Source organism: Brachyistius frenatus, unplaced genomic scaffold (assembly GCF_029030835.1).
Source record: "Brachyistius frenatus isolate BFR_SWC_R1_liver_20210118 unplaced genomic scaffold, ASM2903083v1 Contig_281, whole genome shotgun sequence".
In the NCBI taxonomy this organism is placed as follows: Eukaryota; Metazoa; Chordata; class Actinopteri; family Embiotocidae; genus Brachyistius; species Brachyistius frenatus.
In genome coordinates, this window is record NW_027210880.1 from 366228 (window position 1) to 380917 (window position 14690).

Here is a 14690-nt window from a genome sequence, read left to right on the forward strand (position 1 = left end):
ATTTAAGTTGAAGTTGGAGACCATGCCAGATTCCATTCAATAATCCACCAATTTAATGCGAATCCTTATTAAAAAAAAAAAAAAAGATGGTAACATTATAAAATATATGACCCAGTGTATTTTCTAAATTCTTTTGACTGCTTCTTTAATACGGCTTAACTTTCTGTGACATTCTCTGGGTTTTTGTTCGTTTGTTAAAAATAAAATAAAAAATTCCAAATACAATGCCTACAAAATGTGAATTTCTGTTTCTTACCCAATATTCAGATGTAAAAAAATAAAAAAAATCCATCATAACATGACCACAGAGGCACTATAGAAGAAGAGGGAACCAGCTCATAAAGTTTTGATATAATAAAGTCGTGCATTGAATGTTACATGCATGCCGAATTGAGAAAGTGGTATCTACGTATTCATAAACCCACATAATTTGTTCTATGAGTGAGAAAATTTTGCAAATGAAGAAGAAGTTTTTAAATTGGACACTTTCAAGGTGGAATTCGGTTAGTGAGCGGTCTGCGCAGACTCGTCATCATCCCGGAAGTTTTGAATCGTGTAGCTCAGAGGGGAGCTGTTTCAGATGAAACGGGAGTCGGAGAAGCCTTTTTTTTTTAAACCCTGAAACTACTTATTTCTCCTGATAAACTCCCAGAAGTCCCTGAATTTCACACTAAAGCCGTGTGTTATTGTGTGTTCTCCACCGGTGCCTCCAGTCCCGCCCGCTGAGCTCATGTCCGGCTTTAACCTCGTCCCGGTGGACGGCGGGGATCCCGTCCACCTGCCGCCGGGTGAGACGGTGCTGGGCCGGGGTCCTTTCCTGAAAGTGAGTCCCTGTGCTGCCTTTACTCTGATGTTTAGCATCACTGGTAGTTCTTTCCTGGTTTATTGAAGTGTTTTATGAGTCTTTAAAGTTACATTCTGGCCCATGAAACACACATTATACAGATATAAACAACACAGGAAGCCAGAGGAACATCAGCTGAAGGCTGAAAATATGTCAGAGTGGAGCATCCTGTCACTGATCTGATACATTAAGCTGCAGAAACCTGAACACAGAAAACACATGCAAAGAGTTTTAAATTCTAATAATAATAAAACACGATACCTGTTTCCCTTGAAAGGCCTCTTGATGTTGTGGGTTTTCTTCTGTTATAGGTGTCTGATTGACCTGCTTTTATTTTTTGCATTTTTATTACCTCTTTAATTTGTGAGACTTGTATCTGGTTGTTTTGAATATCTATGAATTCCAGGTGACATTAGATGATGACTTTTGCTCTGAATGTCGTATCCCGTGTCCTCCTGTTGACCCAGATCAGTGATAAGAGAGTTTCCAGAAACCACGGACTTCTGGAAAACCTGAACGGACAGCTGCGTCTCAAACCGGTATGTTTTTAAAGAGCTCCTCACCTCATGTGAACATACACACACACACACACACACACACACACACACACACACACACACTAACCTTTCATTCATTATCAGCTTCCTCCTGCTCTGTGTGCTTCACTGTGCTGCGATCAACAGGAACACTCTCTGAACTGAAAAATAAAATCACTGACTGTACATCAAATAAGGTCTTTAAAGAATCCACATTTAATTTCCAAACATTTGGTTTCCTTCCTGAAGACAAACAGGATTCCTACTCGTCCTGGAATTCCTAGAATATTCTGAAATTATAAAAAGTCTCTTCCACACATGGAAAGTCAGGGGATTGGGTCATTTTTTTAGGCTCAGTCCTGGATTATCATAGTTTGAGTTTTAGTCTAAAAACAGTCCAAAACAAGTCTAACATCGGTGAAAAACTAGTCCTAAAACCTCACGAACTGCTATGATTTTGTCTGATCAGCAGAAGGTGACAGTTTTTCATTAGAGGTCATTAAATTCTACTGTTTATGTTCTCCAACACACATTACATCCACAGATCAATATGAGGACAGAGCGCTGCAGACATCAATCACACTAATTAATTATCGTTGTGTTTAAATGACCTAAAGGTCATTGAATGCATCAGCACGCCTCAAATCATCACGTCAGACAAACAATTGACATTCTGTTTTCAGTCCCGATGAGGAATCAATGACACGTGTGATGATGTCACAGAAACCAGAGTTCATGTCTCTGAGAGCAGCCGGCGGCTCGGAGGCGGAGTCACACCTTCATCTTCATCACTGCTTCATGAAACAGATCATTTGTAGTTTATAAAGCTGTTAATAATGCTGTAGACAGCAGGGGGCGCTGCAGCAGACAGGGTGAACACTGACCTTTAACCCCTGATACATTTCCATCTTCAGACCCATCTGAACCCGTGCTTCGTCCAGTCCTCCCTCACCGACGACCCCCGACCCCTGCAGAAAGACTCCTGGCACCCCCTTCATCACGGAGTCTTCCTCTCTCTGCTGCCGGGTCAGCACATCTATGAAGTGGCGGCGGTGGGCGGAGGCGAAGAAGAACACACTCCCAGGTACTCTTCACGTCCGGAGACATTAACGCTGCTCATTAAGATGAGCCGAATTAAATCAAAGCTGCTGCATCAAAGTCCATCTTTTATCTTTTACACGCTGTGTGGGTTTAAATCTGCTGACTCAATGAACACAAACATGAGTCAGCACGTTGATTCATCTTCCTCTCTCCTTTGTCCTGATGCTACCTCGCTGTTTGAAGTCCAGATCAAAGGAATGGAGAGGACACTCCAGAAAACATTAAGCATTCAGGTGTCTCTCTTGCTCTCTGTAGGAACAGCCAGATGTTTGAAAACGAAGAGGAGGAGCTTCCAGATGTGACCCCGCCTCCTGCTGATGGACAGGACCGGGACAAGACTCCGCCTCGTACACCAGCAGCTGCATCGAACGAGAAGAACGGCGGCAGGAGTTTAAATCAGGTTTGTTGATGGATATCTGAATCTCTGTCTGCTGGAAACTGTGACCTGCAAATAAAAAAATTCGATTTTCTTTTCTCTAAAAACGTCGTGAACAGAATGAAGTGATGGGGTTTGTGGATAATGTGGTATTATGATGGGAATGAGGAATATGTTGAATGAGTTTTCTCCACACTTCCAGCTGGAAGAGACTGAACTTTGTTTTAGTTTTGAATGAATGTGATTTAAAAAGCATTTAAAATGCTTATTGTGACAGCAGATGTAGTCTTTGTTTTCTATATTACAGACTGTCTGTTCTGTAAAGCTACGACACTTTTAGACACTTTTAATCACTTTGAGTTTCTCTAAGTTCAACACAGAAAGAAAAACAGATTACAAGGCAAATATTTCTGGGATGTGCAGCAGGATTATTATCACAGGAAGTCAGCGCAGATAATTCTTTAGCAGGGAGAACTTGCAGGTTTTTTCAGATTCCTGCAATTTTACTGCAAAAAACTCACTTAAAACTCCACAAATTATATCGTAATCCAGAGAAAACCCGCCGCCAAATCAAACATTTCTGATTGAAACAATCGCAAAATAAGTCGGCGACATCCTGGAGGAACTGAAATGTCATCAATAACGGCAGGTTCACCCACATCGTTCAGACGAACCCTTCAACATGTCGGTGTCGGTGATTTCTGGAGACCCAGAGGTGCACCAATCACAGGCTGGAACACACAGGCACCTTAGCCAGTCACAAAGCAGCTTTCTCTTCTGTTTTCTGCAGGGACACTCAGCTCTATCGATGGAGGGTGATCGGACCGCCGTCGCTGCATCTACATCCAGGAGAAGAGTTCTACCTGCGTGGATGATGGCGGCCGTCGCGGCGCCGACGCGGCCGTCCTCCACCCCAAAAGGTAAAGCGTCGTTTTATTTTCGGTACCATCGAAACCGTCGCGATTCTTCATGAAGAATGTTTTAACGTGGACGTGACCCACTGAACAGGAAGAGCTGCCAACATTATGAGCAGCACCAGCTCAGCTGCTGCACCGTCAACCAGCACCACACAGGCCACGCCCACTGACACCTCCTTACCTGAGGAGGCGGAGCTCAGCGAGGGGGAGGAGGAGGTGAAGAGGCCGAGGAAGATGAGGAGGAAGATGAGCGATGGAGAGGTAACTCCTCACAACAAAACAGTTGAGTAGAGTCTCAAGAGTTTTGTATTTGTTTTCTGCTTCCTGTTTACTTTACAAACGAATATCTTTTGGTTTTGTTTGAGTCTTTAATGAAACTGAACCGATGTCCTGTGAATGTCAGGACGTCCCCTCAGAGGAGTCCACGGTCCGGTACCGGAGTAAACCCGGCAGGTCCGAGGTGAGCGACCAGTCCAAGAACTTCAACATCGACGTCGAAGCAGCAGGAAAAGGAAACGCCTCGACACAAAGGGTCAGCAGAGCTGAGAGAGAAGACATGAAGTTGGAAAACCAACCAACGGCCAAACGAGCGGAGTCTGTCGGGTCAGACGGAGGCTCTGCATCCGCCCCGGTTCCGTCCAATCCCCGGGTCAGGACGCCGTGTCCGTACGGGAAGGACTGCTACAGGTAGGCTCTCCTCCGCCGAACAAAACGACAAGGTTCAAGGATGAGATGTACTTTTTTTTATTGAAGTGCTCTTCAGCTGATGAAGAGGAAATAAAAGCTTCTGAAAGCAGCTGCCTCATTACAGACTGAAGTTCTTTACCTCGCAGATGCTCAATTAAAAACAGCACTCAGTCGGTATGTCTCAGATCACATCCTCAAACCAGCAGCCTCAAACCTGGCAGTTAAAACAGAGCTCTCGTCTCGTCCCTGTTTGTTTTCCAGGAAGAACCCGGTTCACTTCCAGGAGAGCAGTCATCCCGGGGACACCGACTACGAGGAGGAAGACGAGGACGAGGAGGAGGAAGAGGCCGACAGACCTGAGTGTCCCTACGGCACTGACTGCTACAGGTCAGACACCCCGGTACCAGACAGAGGGAGGGACAGCAGGGGCCTGATGGGAAACCTGATGACTGATTTCATGTGGACAAGTTTTATGTTTTAACTGTTGACCTGTGAAGCTCTGCTGCGTCCACAGATGACACGAGTCCTCACAAGTCACAGCGGAGTGTTTATCGTGAACTTTGTTTTCTTCTGCAGGAAAAATCCTCTTCACAGGAAAGAATACAAACACACAAAGAGACCAGGTACGCTTCTGTCCGATTGAGAGTATCTTAAGTATCAAAACTTCTTTAAAACACAGAGTTACTGGTTATAAAACGGGTTCAAACTGGTTTTAGGACCGGTGTTAAAACTGGCTTTTGGACTGGATCAAGACTGATGTGGACTGGTTTAAGACTGGTTTTGGCTGGGTTAGGACTGGTTTTAAGACTCGGTTTGGACTGTTTTTTGGACAGGTTTGAAGACTGGTTTAGGGCCGTTGCTAAGACTAGTTTTAGGACTGGTTTAAGACTAGTTTAGGACTGATTTGAAGACTACTTTAAAACTGGTTTAGGACTGGTTTAGTACCGGTGTTAAGAATGGTTTAAGACTGGTTTGGACTGGATTTAGGGCCGCTGAGGTTCTGATGTTTTAGGAACAAATGGAACAGTTCTGTTCATGTTCATGTCTCTGCAGCTCGAACCACTCGGCCCGCCGCCCAGCAGACTCCCGATGAAGACGACGAAGACTTCGGGGACGACGACAGCTTCATTAATGACGACAGCGAGGACGCGGGCGGAGACTCAGACTACGTCCCCCCGGACTCTGGGGACAGCGGTAAGGAGGACGTCAGTGGACTGCAGAGAGAGGCGAAGGCCTTTCTGAAAAGGAGGAAATAGATGAAGAGGAGTAGGTAGATGAAGAGGACTCCGTCTGTCTCTCTGTTTGTTTTCACCAGCTGAGAAGGTTCACGTCCAACAGGAAGTCCAACACTCAACATGTTGAGAACTTCAAGGTAAAAAAAGCATCGGGAGAAATTACCTGCAACTGACTCATCAAGACTTTTCACAATAAAAGTCTTAGAGCCCTTTTACAGGTCAGGTTTGCTTGTACTCTCCAGACGATGTTAGCCCATGTCTGTATGGTTTTTCACATTAAAAGCCCAACAATAAAGGAAAAGGAGACAAGACTTTTAATTTGAAATAACATGCAGACGTGGACGGACAGTGATCAGGAGTATGACAGAGACAACAGTTTGTTTGTCCTTTACCGTACTTCCTGATCGATGCCAATTTCCTGATGGTTTTTCACATTAAAAGCCTAACAATAAAGGGAAAAGATGCAAGACATTTACTGTGAAAAGTGTTGAGGTTTATTTGTGGATGTTGAACATCGTTCAGGGAAGAAGAACGCGACTGGTTTTGTGGTTTTATCAGGTAACATGGAGGAGGTTTTGGTTCGAAATTCGACCCTACAAAATAAAAGCCTCGTGAAGGTCTGGAGGCGTTTAATAAAGTTCTGCTGGACCAGAACCGTTCCAGGTCAGGTTCTGAGACGGTCTGAAGATCTGCAGGATCTGAATAGCTGAACTCCGACGGCCCTCCGAGCTCGGCGGCCTCTCGTCTGTTTACCGACATCGTCTTGAAAGATTTCCAGGTTCGTCGTTTGTTTTGCTCCCAGCTGCCTGGCATCGCCATGGCAACCACAAGCTGTTTGCCGTTTTGAGTCCGAGTAGAAATAGGAAGCGTTCTGTGTTTGGGTTTGAGTCCGCCAGTCGGCTCCGTCTCATCGTGTCGGACTGTCGACAGGTTCTGCCGCCACCAACCAAACTCTGGGCAGCTTTCAAGGTATTCTGAGAAATAAAATCTTTTGGAGCCACAATTATCATCAGAGCTGCAACAGTTGGTCTATTAACTGATTATATGATGGGAAATTAATCAGCAGCTTTTTAGCGATAATTAAATAAAAATTTAGAGCAAATTTTAAACACTTTTTAAAATATTTTTAGTTGCTCAAGTATGAAGATTTGATGCTTTTCTTTGTCTCACAGGAAAACTTAGTTCAGACAAACGCGACCTGTGAAAACCATTATTTGATGTTATGAAGAATTTTTGCTAATTTACAGACAAAAACAATCAATAATAGCCTCCTAAATTTGTATCTCCTTGTGGGGAATGTTGATTTTTTTTCAGGGCGTCGTTTTACCCGCTAAATAAAAAAAGTCCCATCAGAGTTCATCGTCTCAGATCTGTTCTCACTTTCTGAGCAGCAGATTTTTCCAAAGTAACAGTAAAAAAAAAAAAAAATAAAAAAAAAAGTTCAACTTTAATCTTAAAATGTATTGTTGTATGTTGTATTTTATGTAAAACACATTTCTCAAACTGAAAAATAAAAAAACCTTCTTTTACTTTTCTTTAATTCTCCATTGCCGTCTTCTCTTTCAGTGTCCGTTCGTTTCTGAACATTTTGTTGACGAGAACAAAACAAAACAAAAACAGATTTCACCTTTAAAACTTAAAACATGTTTTACTTGTTTCATCTGGTAACGAGTGGCCTCCGAATTTTTCTCCCACATGCTAAAAGCCTTCCACTTATTCCACATGAAACAGTCCGCAGAGTGACAGCTCCGCTTTGATGTTTCTTCAAGTAGCTAAGGAGTCGTTGTCATGGCAACACCTCTGTGCATCTTGCTGCAGGACTCCGATCAACGTTCAAACCAGAGGACCCGACACACCTCTGTGTTTAATAAAGTTCCTGATCCGTCAGACACGAGGGACTCCTTCAGACCTGGTACCGTCCTACGAGAGTTAGAAGTAGACCCAGGTTTAGTCCCCGAGTCTCTCCGAGTGTTTTCGGTTCCTGCGGTGGAAGTTCGTAAATGTATTCCAAAATGACGATGAGTGTCACGTCCGGTTCATACTTGTTGGTCCATCTGAAGATTCCTGGAAGGTTATTTCCTGACCGCAGGTGAAACCCTGGAGCGGGAATCCAGCTTCTGGAGGTTCTTTGATTCATCTCCGGAGTCTAGACGTTGGCCGTTTCCTCTCAGTTTCTCCTACTTCCTGTCGGCTGCTGATCTCAAAGTTTCGGCACTGCCTGAACCTTCAGAAGTTCGACCTCAGCCGAGCTCCATCCACGTCCTCCGTCACCCGCAGGGAGGACGTCCGCGCCTCCCCTTCGTCCACCAACTTGGCAGCCATGAAGGTCACCAGCCTCAGCGGGAACTTGCCGGCCTTCTTCGCGCGCTTGGTGCTGTTCCGGACACTCACGAAGCAGAGCGTGTTGACGACCCCGTTGCTCATGGCAATGCACTCGATGATGTAGAAGGCCACCAGGGAGTTCCGGTACCTGGAGATGAGGGTGGGGTAAAAGTCCCGCAGCAGGGCGTAGCCGTAGTACGGCGCCCAGCACAGTACGTAGGCCACCAGCACCAGGATCAGCACCACCACCGTCCTGCGACGCCGCCGCAGCCTCTTCCGGATCTGGTCCGTCTGGAAACCCGGAACGTCTTTGAACCACAGCTCCCTGGAGATATGGGTGTAGCAGACCGCCATGACGGTCACGGGGCCCACGAACTCCAGAGCGAAGATGAGGAGGAAGTAGGAGCGGTAGTAGACCTGCTGGTCCACGGGCCAGATCTGAGCGCAGAAGGTCTTGTGGCTGTGACCCTCCACGTGTGGGTACGTCGTCTCCGAGGCCATGTAGGCCGACGGGATGGAGATGAAGATGGGGACGATCCAAACCGCCAGGATCACACAGTACGCCGTCCGGTGCTTCATGCGGGGCTTCAGAGGGTAGAGGATGGCCATGTACCTGCCGAGACACACAAAACACATCAGGTCCGTCAGAACACTCAGAGGTGACGACACCAGTCCCGGAGGCTTCGGAGGGACTTTCAGGTTCTTTAAAAAGATGAATTATATCGCGGGAGAAGTTCGTGCTAACTTTACTCTCACCACTTCTTTGCGGGTATATACGAGAAACACCTTTGACTCCAGGAAAACAAATACAGAGCTGCTCCAACTGAAAGACGACGACCCCGAGACACCCGGAGATCTGCTCTGTCCACACTTGATTGGTTGACAATTGGTTCCAGTCGGTGCTTCCTGCTGGCCGTAGACCTTCAGTTCATTTAGAGCAGCCTTTAACCAACTCTACCACCGCCGCCGTTGTTGGAACAACTTCGACGCCATCGCATTTAGCCACGCCCATTGGTCTCTGATTGGTCCGCCCTTCAGAGTGGCTGAATAAACCTTCATGTGAACAGGTTTTCCAGACTTTGTATCCAAAAAAGTCAGTTCAAGACTAACTGGGTTGGAAAAACAAACTCTAGGTCTGAAAAGTGACGCCAATGCAGAAGCACCTTAAAGTGTAGTACCACTGAGGGCCACTAGGGGCCGTCTCCAACAGAATCCCATTCAAAAAGCATCAAGTTCTCTCCTGAAAAACAAAGTCAGTAAATGTTTTCCACAAGTCATCGCGGCGTCACAAAGAGGAGTGAACTCTCGGTGGAGGTCTGCGCTCTGGAGGATTGATTTCAGAGGAGGCATCACGATCAGTTTGATGTGGCGGCTGGTTTCTCCTTCTGGAAACAAACCTGAAAACTGATGAGCCTTGTACGTTATGTGTTGAACCGTCGAGAAAGACTCCCTCTGCCAGATGCTTAGCTGTGAAGGTTACCCATCATCCCCCTCTGCCAATGCTTCTTCTCATGGTCGTGGATGTCTGACATGCGTGATAAATGAAACATGCCGGACCGCTGGCTCCGAAGTGCGAGCTGCAGCCGAGGATGGATGACGCTCAGAAGCAGCTTTTATTGCATCTCAATGTAAATCGCGTGCAGTCAGCTTGTTCTCGGAGTCCCAAGGTCTGTTTGATGTGGAGCAACCGTGGAGGTTCCTGCACAGCGTCACCTGCTTCACTCCCGCTTCTTCAGGGTTTGAAGAAACGTCCCGACTCCCAGGAGACTTCTGAGCTGGATCCAGTTCAGTCAAACGGGCCGAAATATTTACTTCATCTCTGACATGCTTTCATTCTGTTCTCCGTTTTACGACCATTTATAAACTATATTTAATGATCTCACTGAGATTGAGACAGAGAAGTAGTCATTACCAGGTCAATCAGCACACGGAGACAACGAAGGCCAGAAAACACAGGAATCAAAAACAGAAATAGGAGGGATACAAACATTTTTTTAAATTAAATAATAAAGCTTAAAAGTTTAAAAGAAGAAAATATTCCAGCTGAACGGCAGGTCGATGCACAACACCTGAAACCTTTTTTAGTTAATGAGGGCATCTAAAACTTACAGGTCAGACGAGATGGAAACTTTAGCAGCAGAACTTCGTACGTCTATTCGAACCAGATTGTATATGACAATGGACACAGCTTCCTGGTCCGGAAAATAAGGCCGATGCAGAAGTGTTTTAAAAGTGTAATACCACTAAGGACCACTAGGGGCTGTCTCCAACAGACTCCCATTGAAAAAGCATCAAGTTCTGTCCTGAAATGCAAAGTCAGTGCATGTTTTCCACAAGTCATTGCTGTGTTTCCATTATGGTTTCCAATCAGATCACTCAGATCCACCGCTAGCTCCTCCCACACTCGTCCAAATATGGTCACTCCCGGCTCCCAAAATAAACAAGATGGCTACGGCGGATGTCCGAACTCGAGGCTTCGGAACGGCAGGAGAAAAAGTTGACTTACATCATCGGTCATTTCAGTTAACGCCCCAAAACCCACACCGGTTTACGTTCAAGTGACGGCGCCGTCTAGTGGCCAGGTTAAGTCAGGTGACGTAGTTATAAGAGCCACAGTCTGAGGAGGTCGGGGTGGACGGACGGGTGCAGGCAGCCTCCTCGCTCCTCAAACCTACGATCAGGGAACTGAGACGACCTTTGAAGGGGTGGTTCCCGGATCAACTGACGATGTACCCAACGTTGTTCTGATCGGCCCAAATGTGACTGTAGCAGGAAACGTTACTCTGATCTAGCCTGTGCGTCCACCACCATTTTTAACCAAAAAAAAAAAAAAAAAAAGACGAAAAGCTTGGAAGCAGAATAAATTAAGAAAGATATGAATGTAGGTTTTTACATGTCGGTGGTCATTAAATAAACCTGACCCGAGTGTGATGAAGGAACCCACCTGTCCACGGCGATGGCCAGCAACACGTTGGTGGACACGTAGAGCGACACGGTGCGCAGGTAGTTGGTGGAGGCGCAGAGCAGCAGGCCGTGATCCCACGACAGCTGCTTCACCACGTAGTAGTCGAGCAGGAAGGGGCAGCACACCGCAGCCACCAGCACGTCCGACACGGCCAGGTTGGCGATCAGCAGGTTGGTCAGGTTCCTGAGCTGCTTGTGGCGGGCGAGGCTGGCGATGAACAGGCAGTTCCCCACCCCGCACACCACTATGATGCCCACCAGCACCATGGCGATGACGATGGTGGCCACGAAGAAGGCCTGGCCCCGCGTGGTGTCCGGAATCTCGTCCAGAGGGATGTCGTAGTCCAGGACGTCGCTGGCCGGGAAGTCGTCCGTCAGAGCCAAGCTGCCGTTGCTTGGGTCGGCCATTTTGGATCAGGTCAACTTGCTTCGGCTGTGAAAATGAAAAAAAGATTAATTTCACATGACGGCTTTGGGGGAACTCTAAATCTGATTTAATTGTTTGTTTACAACTGTTCGGAGGCTGCCTGGAGGTTGTCATGGTAACGTCACCCGTTGGTTTGTGAACGTTATGAAGCGTTATGAAGCCTCTAGTTCAGACTCTGTCCGTGATCATCTTGCTAGTTCGGAGCGGTTTGGAGCAGGAAGTGACCATATTTGGACGAGCTGGGGGCGGAGCGAGCGGTGGACCTGACTGATCTGATTGGAAACCTGAAGACACTACGTCCCGCCCACCGATAGCTGTGACCTGACTGCACCACAGGCCTGTCAATCAAACAGACAAAAACACTTCTTTTTGAAGCTTATTTTTAAGATTATTTTCAGATGGACCGCCAGAAAACTAATAAGGAGTGACTTTAGCTAACAACACCGAGATAACTGGTGGGAGATTTACTGACTTTGTATTTCATGAGAAGTTGAATGGGAGTCTATGGACCTGGAGGCTTTTTTTTTTTTTAGAGCCAACCTCTGGTAGTGCTTGGTGGTATTGCAGCTTAAGGCTTAAAGAAAAAAAAAAAAAATTCTTGACTAGATAAAACAGCGCCCCCTTTAGGGCAGCCGTGTGCTTTGAAATGAATCTACTTCCTTTTCAGGAGCGTTAACCCGCGGCTGCAGCTGGTCGCAGCAGACTGACTGCGGACGAGGGGTTTGACCGGTCGGCAGCTCGTTGTCAGCTGGATGTTTTCAGACGCATCATTTTCACGGTCCTGCTGATGGAGTCGCCGGGTTACGCTGCTCGTGGAGGGTACTTGTTAGATTCGTCCTGAGGACGGGGAATGTTACGTCTCGGCTCGGAAAACCTCTCAAAGGGGCGACACAAGAGCTTCTTTACCAAACCGTGTCAGGAGCGAGCGGATCCGATTCTTTATTTAAAGAGCAGGAGTCTCTGTTCACGTTGTTCAGTTGTTGTTGCAGCTTAAAAAAAAAATCATCTGAAACTCTTCAAAGATAATACACACACTGTGCAGACTGTAGAGAATGGAAACGATGCTGCTGCACTGCAAACAGAGTTTGAGCTGGTTTGAAAATATTTCATATATTGTCAATTTGCACTTTAAATCAGATCCAATAGTGTATTTACATGGTTCAGTAAAGGACACATCACCATTTAAAACTGCTCTGCAATCAATACATCGGACTGGCAAACAGGAAACTGATCTGTTTTAACGTCCTGCTATTAGATAATAGTAACAATATTATAAATTTGTCTGATATGTTGTTTCTGTATCAGTTACTGCTTCTGTTTTTATCTCTCAGTTTGATTGTGTTTCATTTGTGTTTTTTTTGGCTCTTTAAATAAATAAAAATTCTTACTTGAATTTCCGAATTATGGTTTATAATTCAGAATATGACTGCATGATTATGACTAAAATAAAAATGATTAAACTCCCAATCAGGTGTTATAATGCAACACTTCACTGCCTGAATTTATTATTAAAAGGTGTGTTTTTAGAATTATTTTTTTTATCATTTATTTTGTTTTGTTCATGATATATTACAAGTTTTCCTCTTTTATTACAGTACTATTATCAGTTTGTATTTTTATTCTTTGTTACTACAGTGCAGGGTTTCTTGTTCAGATTGTTCTGAGAAGAATAATTTTATTTCCTTGTATTGTAAATGTTTTAGTTTTGTTTCTTTTCTTGTCATAGATGGACCTCCATACACAGATTGCAAGTTTGTTCCTGCCAGAAATAAAATCACGAAACAAAAGATTATACAAATAAAAACAAACCTCTGAATTGTCTGAAAATTGTCTTTCAAAATATGATGACGTGTTATATTTTTTCCCAAATGAAAACTTGGACTTCTTATAATATTCTGCAATTTACTTTTAATGTGATTTTGATGAATGAGCTTCCATACACCAGGTACACTTACACATAACCTATAATAAATCAGTGATTTAGTCATTTAGAGTAAAAATATTTGGAGTTACAGACACTGAACACCGGTCCTTGTTTCCATCTGGTGGTTAAAAACTTTTTTAATTTTAGATTTTATGTATTCTATATGTTTTACATCTGCAACAGGTCAATTAATCGATTAGAGGATCAAAAGAAAATGAATCGTCATTATTTAATTGAACATGACATAAAAGAAAAGAGAAAGTTTTTTTTTTTTTAAAAAGCAGCAAATCCGCACAGATTTTAAATTTAAGGAATCTTTGCATAAAAATTTATTAATAGCTGCCAATAACATTTCTAATGAGAGTATTAACCAACATTATATTTTTAAGGTCCTCATCATTTTTTGTGAACTGAAGCTGTCAGTGAGATGTGGTGGAGTAGAAAATAAAAACATTTCAGCAAAAGCTGATTAAAATAATTTTTCAGAAACTCCTCTGATTATTTTCTGGAGAAAAATTATTTAAATTCATAAAATTCCTTCTTCGTTTCCGCCAAAAACAGAACGATATCCACCAAATATTTAAAAAGATGGAGCTGTTTATTCAAGTTCAGACTGAAACTGAATCCAAAGGCAGAATAACAACATTGTTTTAAACTTTTAACCTCCTGAACCGTCCCCGAGCTCTTGTTAAAAATCACATCTAAATTCTGTCGAAACCACATTAAAATGCAGCTGTGATAAACTGAACAGCAGATATAAATATATGATGCAGAGCCAGATGAGAACAAACAGCAGCTGCAAGTATTTTTCCACGTGTCAAACAGCTCCTGGTAATATTAATAAAGTTTAAAAAGTAAAAATCTAAATCTAAAACGCAGGATTATAAAGCAGTTTTTCCGCCGAGTTCATCTCGAACAGATAAAAGGAGAGTTTGTGGAATAAACAAACAAAAATATGAAATATTGTTCAGTACAGACCTAAAGCTGCTTCTCCTCCGCACGTTCCTCTCCTCTGAACGACCAGAAGAGCTCGAGCATGGGCACGTACACGGCGTACACCCCCCGCCTTCCTCCAGCCATTCCACATTTCAGAAGGAATCACTTTTCTCTCGTATGAAGACGAAGCAGCAGCGGCGACGTCGGCGACCTGAAGAGCACGTGCTGACGTCCGGCAGCAGGTCTGAGTCTGCGCAGGTGCACCAGCTGCTCTTCATCACGCGCTAATCAGGATCCGAAGAGACTCAACATCTTTCAGTTGTCACGAAGTGTGGAAGCAGGAAAATATTATTATCACTCTTCTCATTCTGCTGTTTGTCCTTCACAATTACCCACAATTCAAAGCGACGCCTTCACTCTC

General features: G+C 44.6%; 2 protein-coding genes across 2 annotated transcripts; one reads left to right on the forward strand and one right to left on the reverse strand.

Moving 5' to 3' along the window:
* Positions 1-575: 575 nt before the first annotated feature.
* Positions 576-7236, forward strand: aplf (aprataxin and PNKP like factor). Its single transcript, XM_069722086.1, has 10 exons — positions 576-823; positions 1312-1383; positions 2295-2464; positions 2737-2881; positions 3648-3777; positions 3866-4056; positions 4178-4461; positions 4723-4848; positions 5038-5084; positions 5515-7236. The coding sequence occupies exons 1-10, from the start codon at positions 731-733 to the stop codon at positions 5715-5717; spliced, it is 1461 nt and encodes a 486-aa protein (XP_069578187.1). The 5' UTR covers positions 576-730; the 3' UTR covers positions 5718-7236.
* Positions 7237-7670: 434 nt separating this feature from the next.
* prokr1a (prokineticin receptor 1a) lies at positions 7671-11549 on the reverse strand. Its single transcript, XM_069722087.1, has 3 exons — positions 11493-11549; positions 10963-11415; positions 7671-8631 (listed from the first exon to the last, which is right to left on the reverse strand). The coding sequence occupies exons 2-3, from the start codon at positions 11388-11390 to the stop codon at positions 7923-7925; spliced, it is 1137 nt and encodes a 378-aa protein (XP_069578188.1). The 5' UTR covers positions 11391-11415; positions 11493-11549; the 3' UTR covers positions 7671-7922.
* Positions 11550-14690: the final 3141 nt, after the last annotated feature.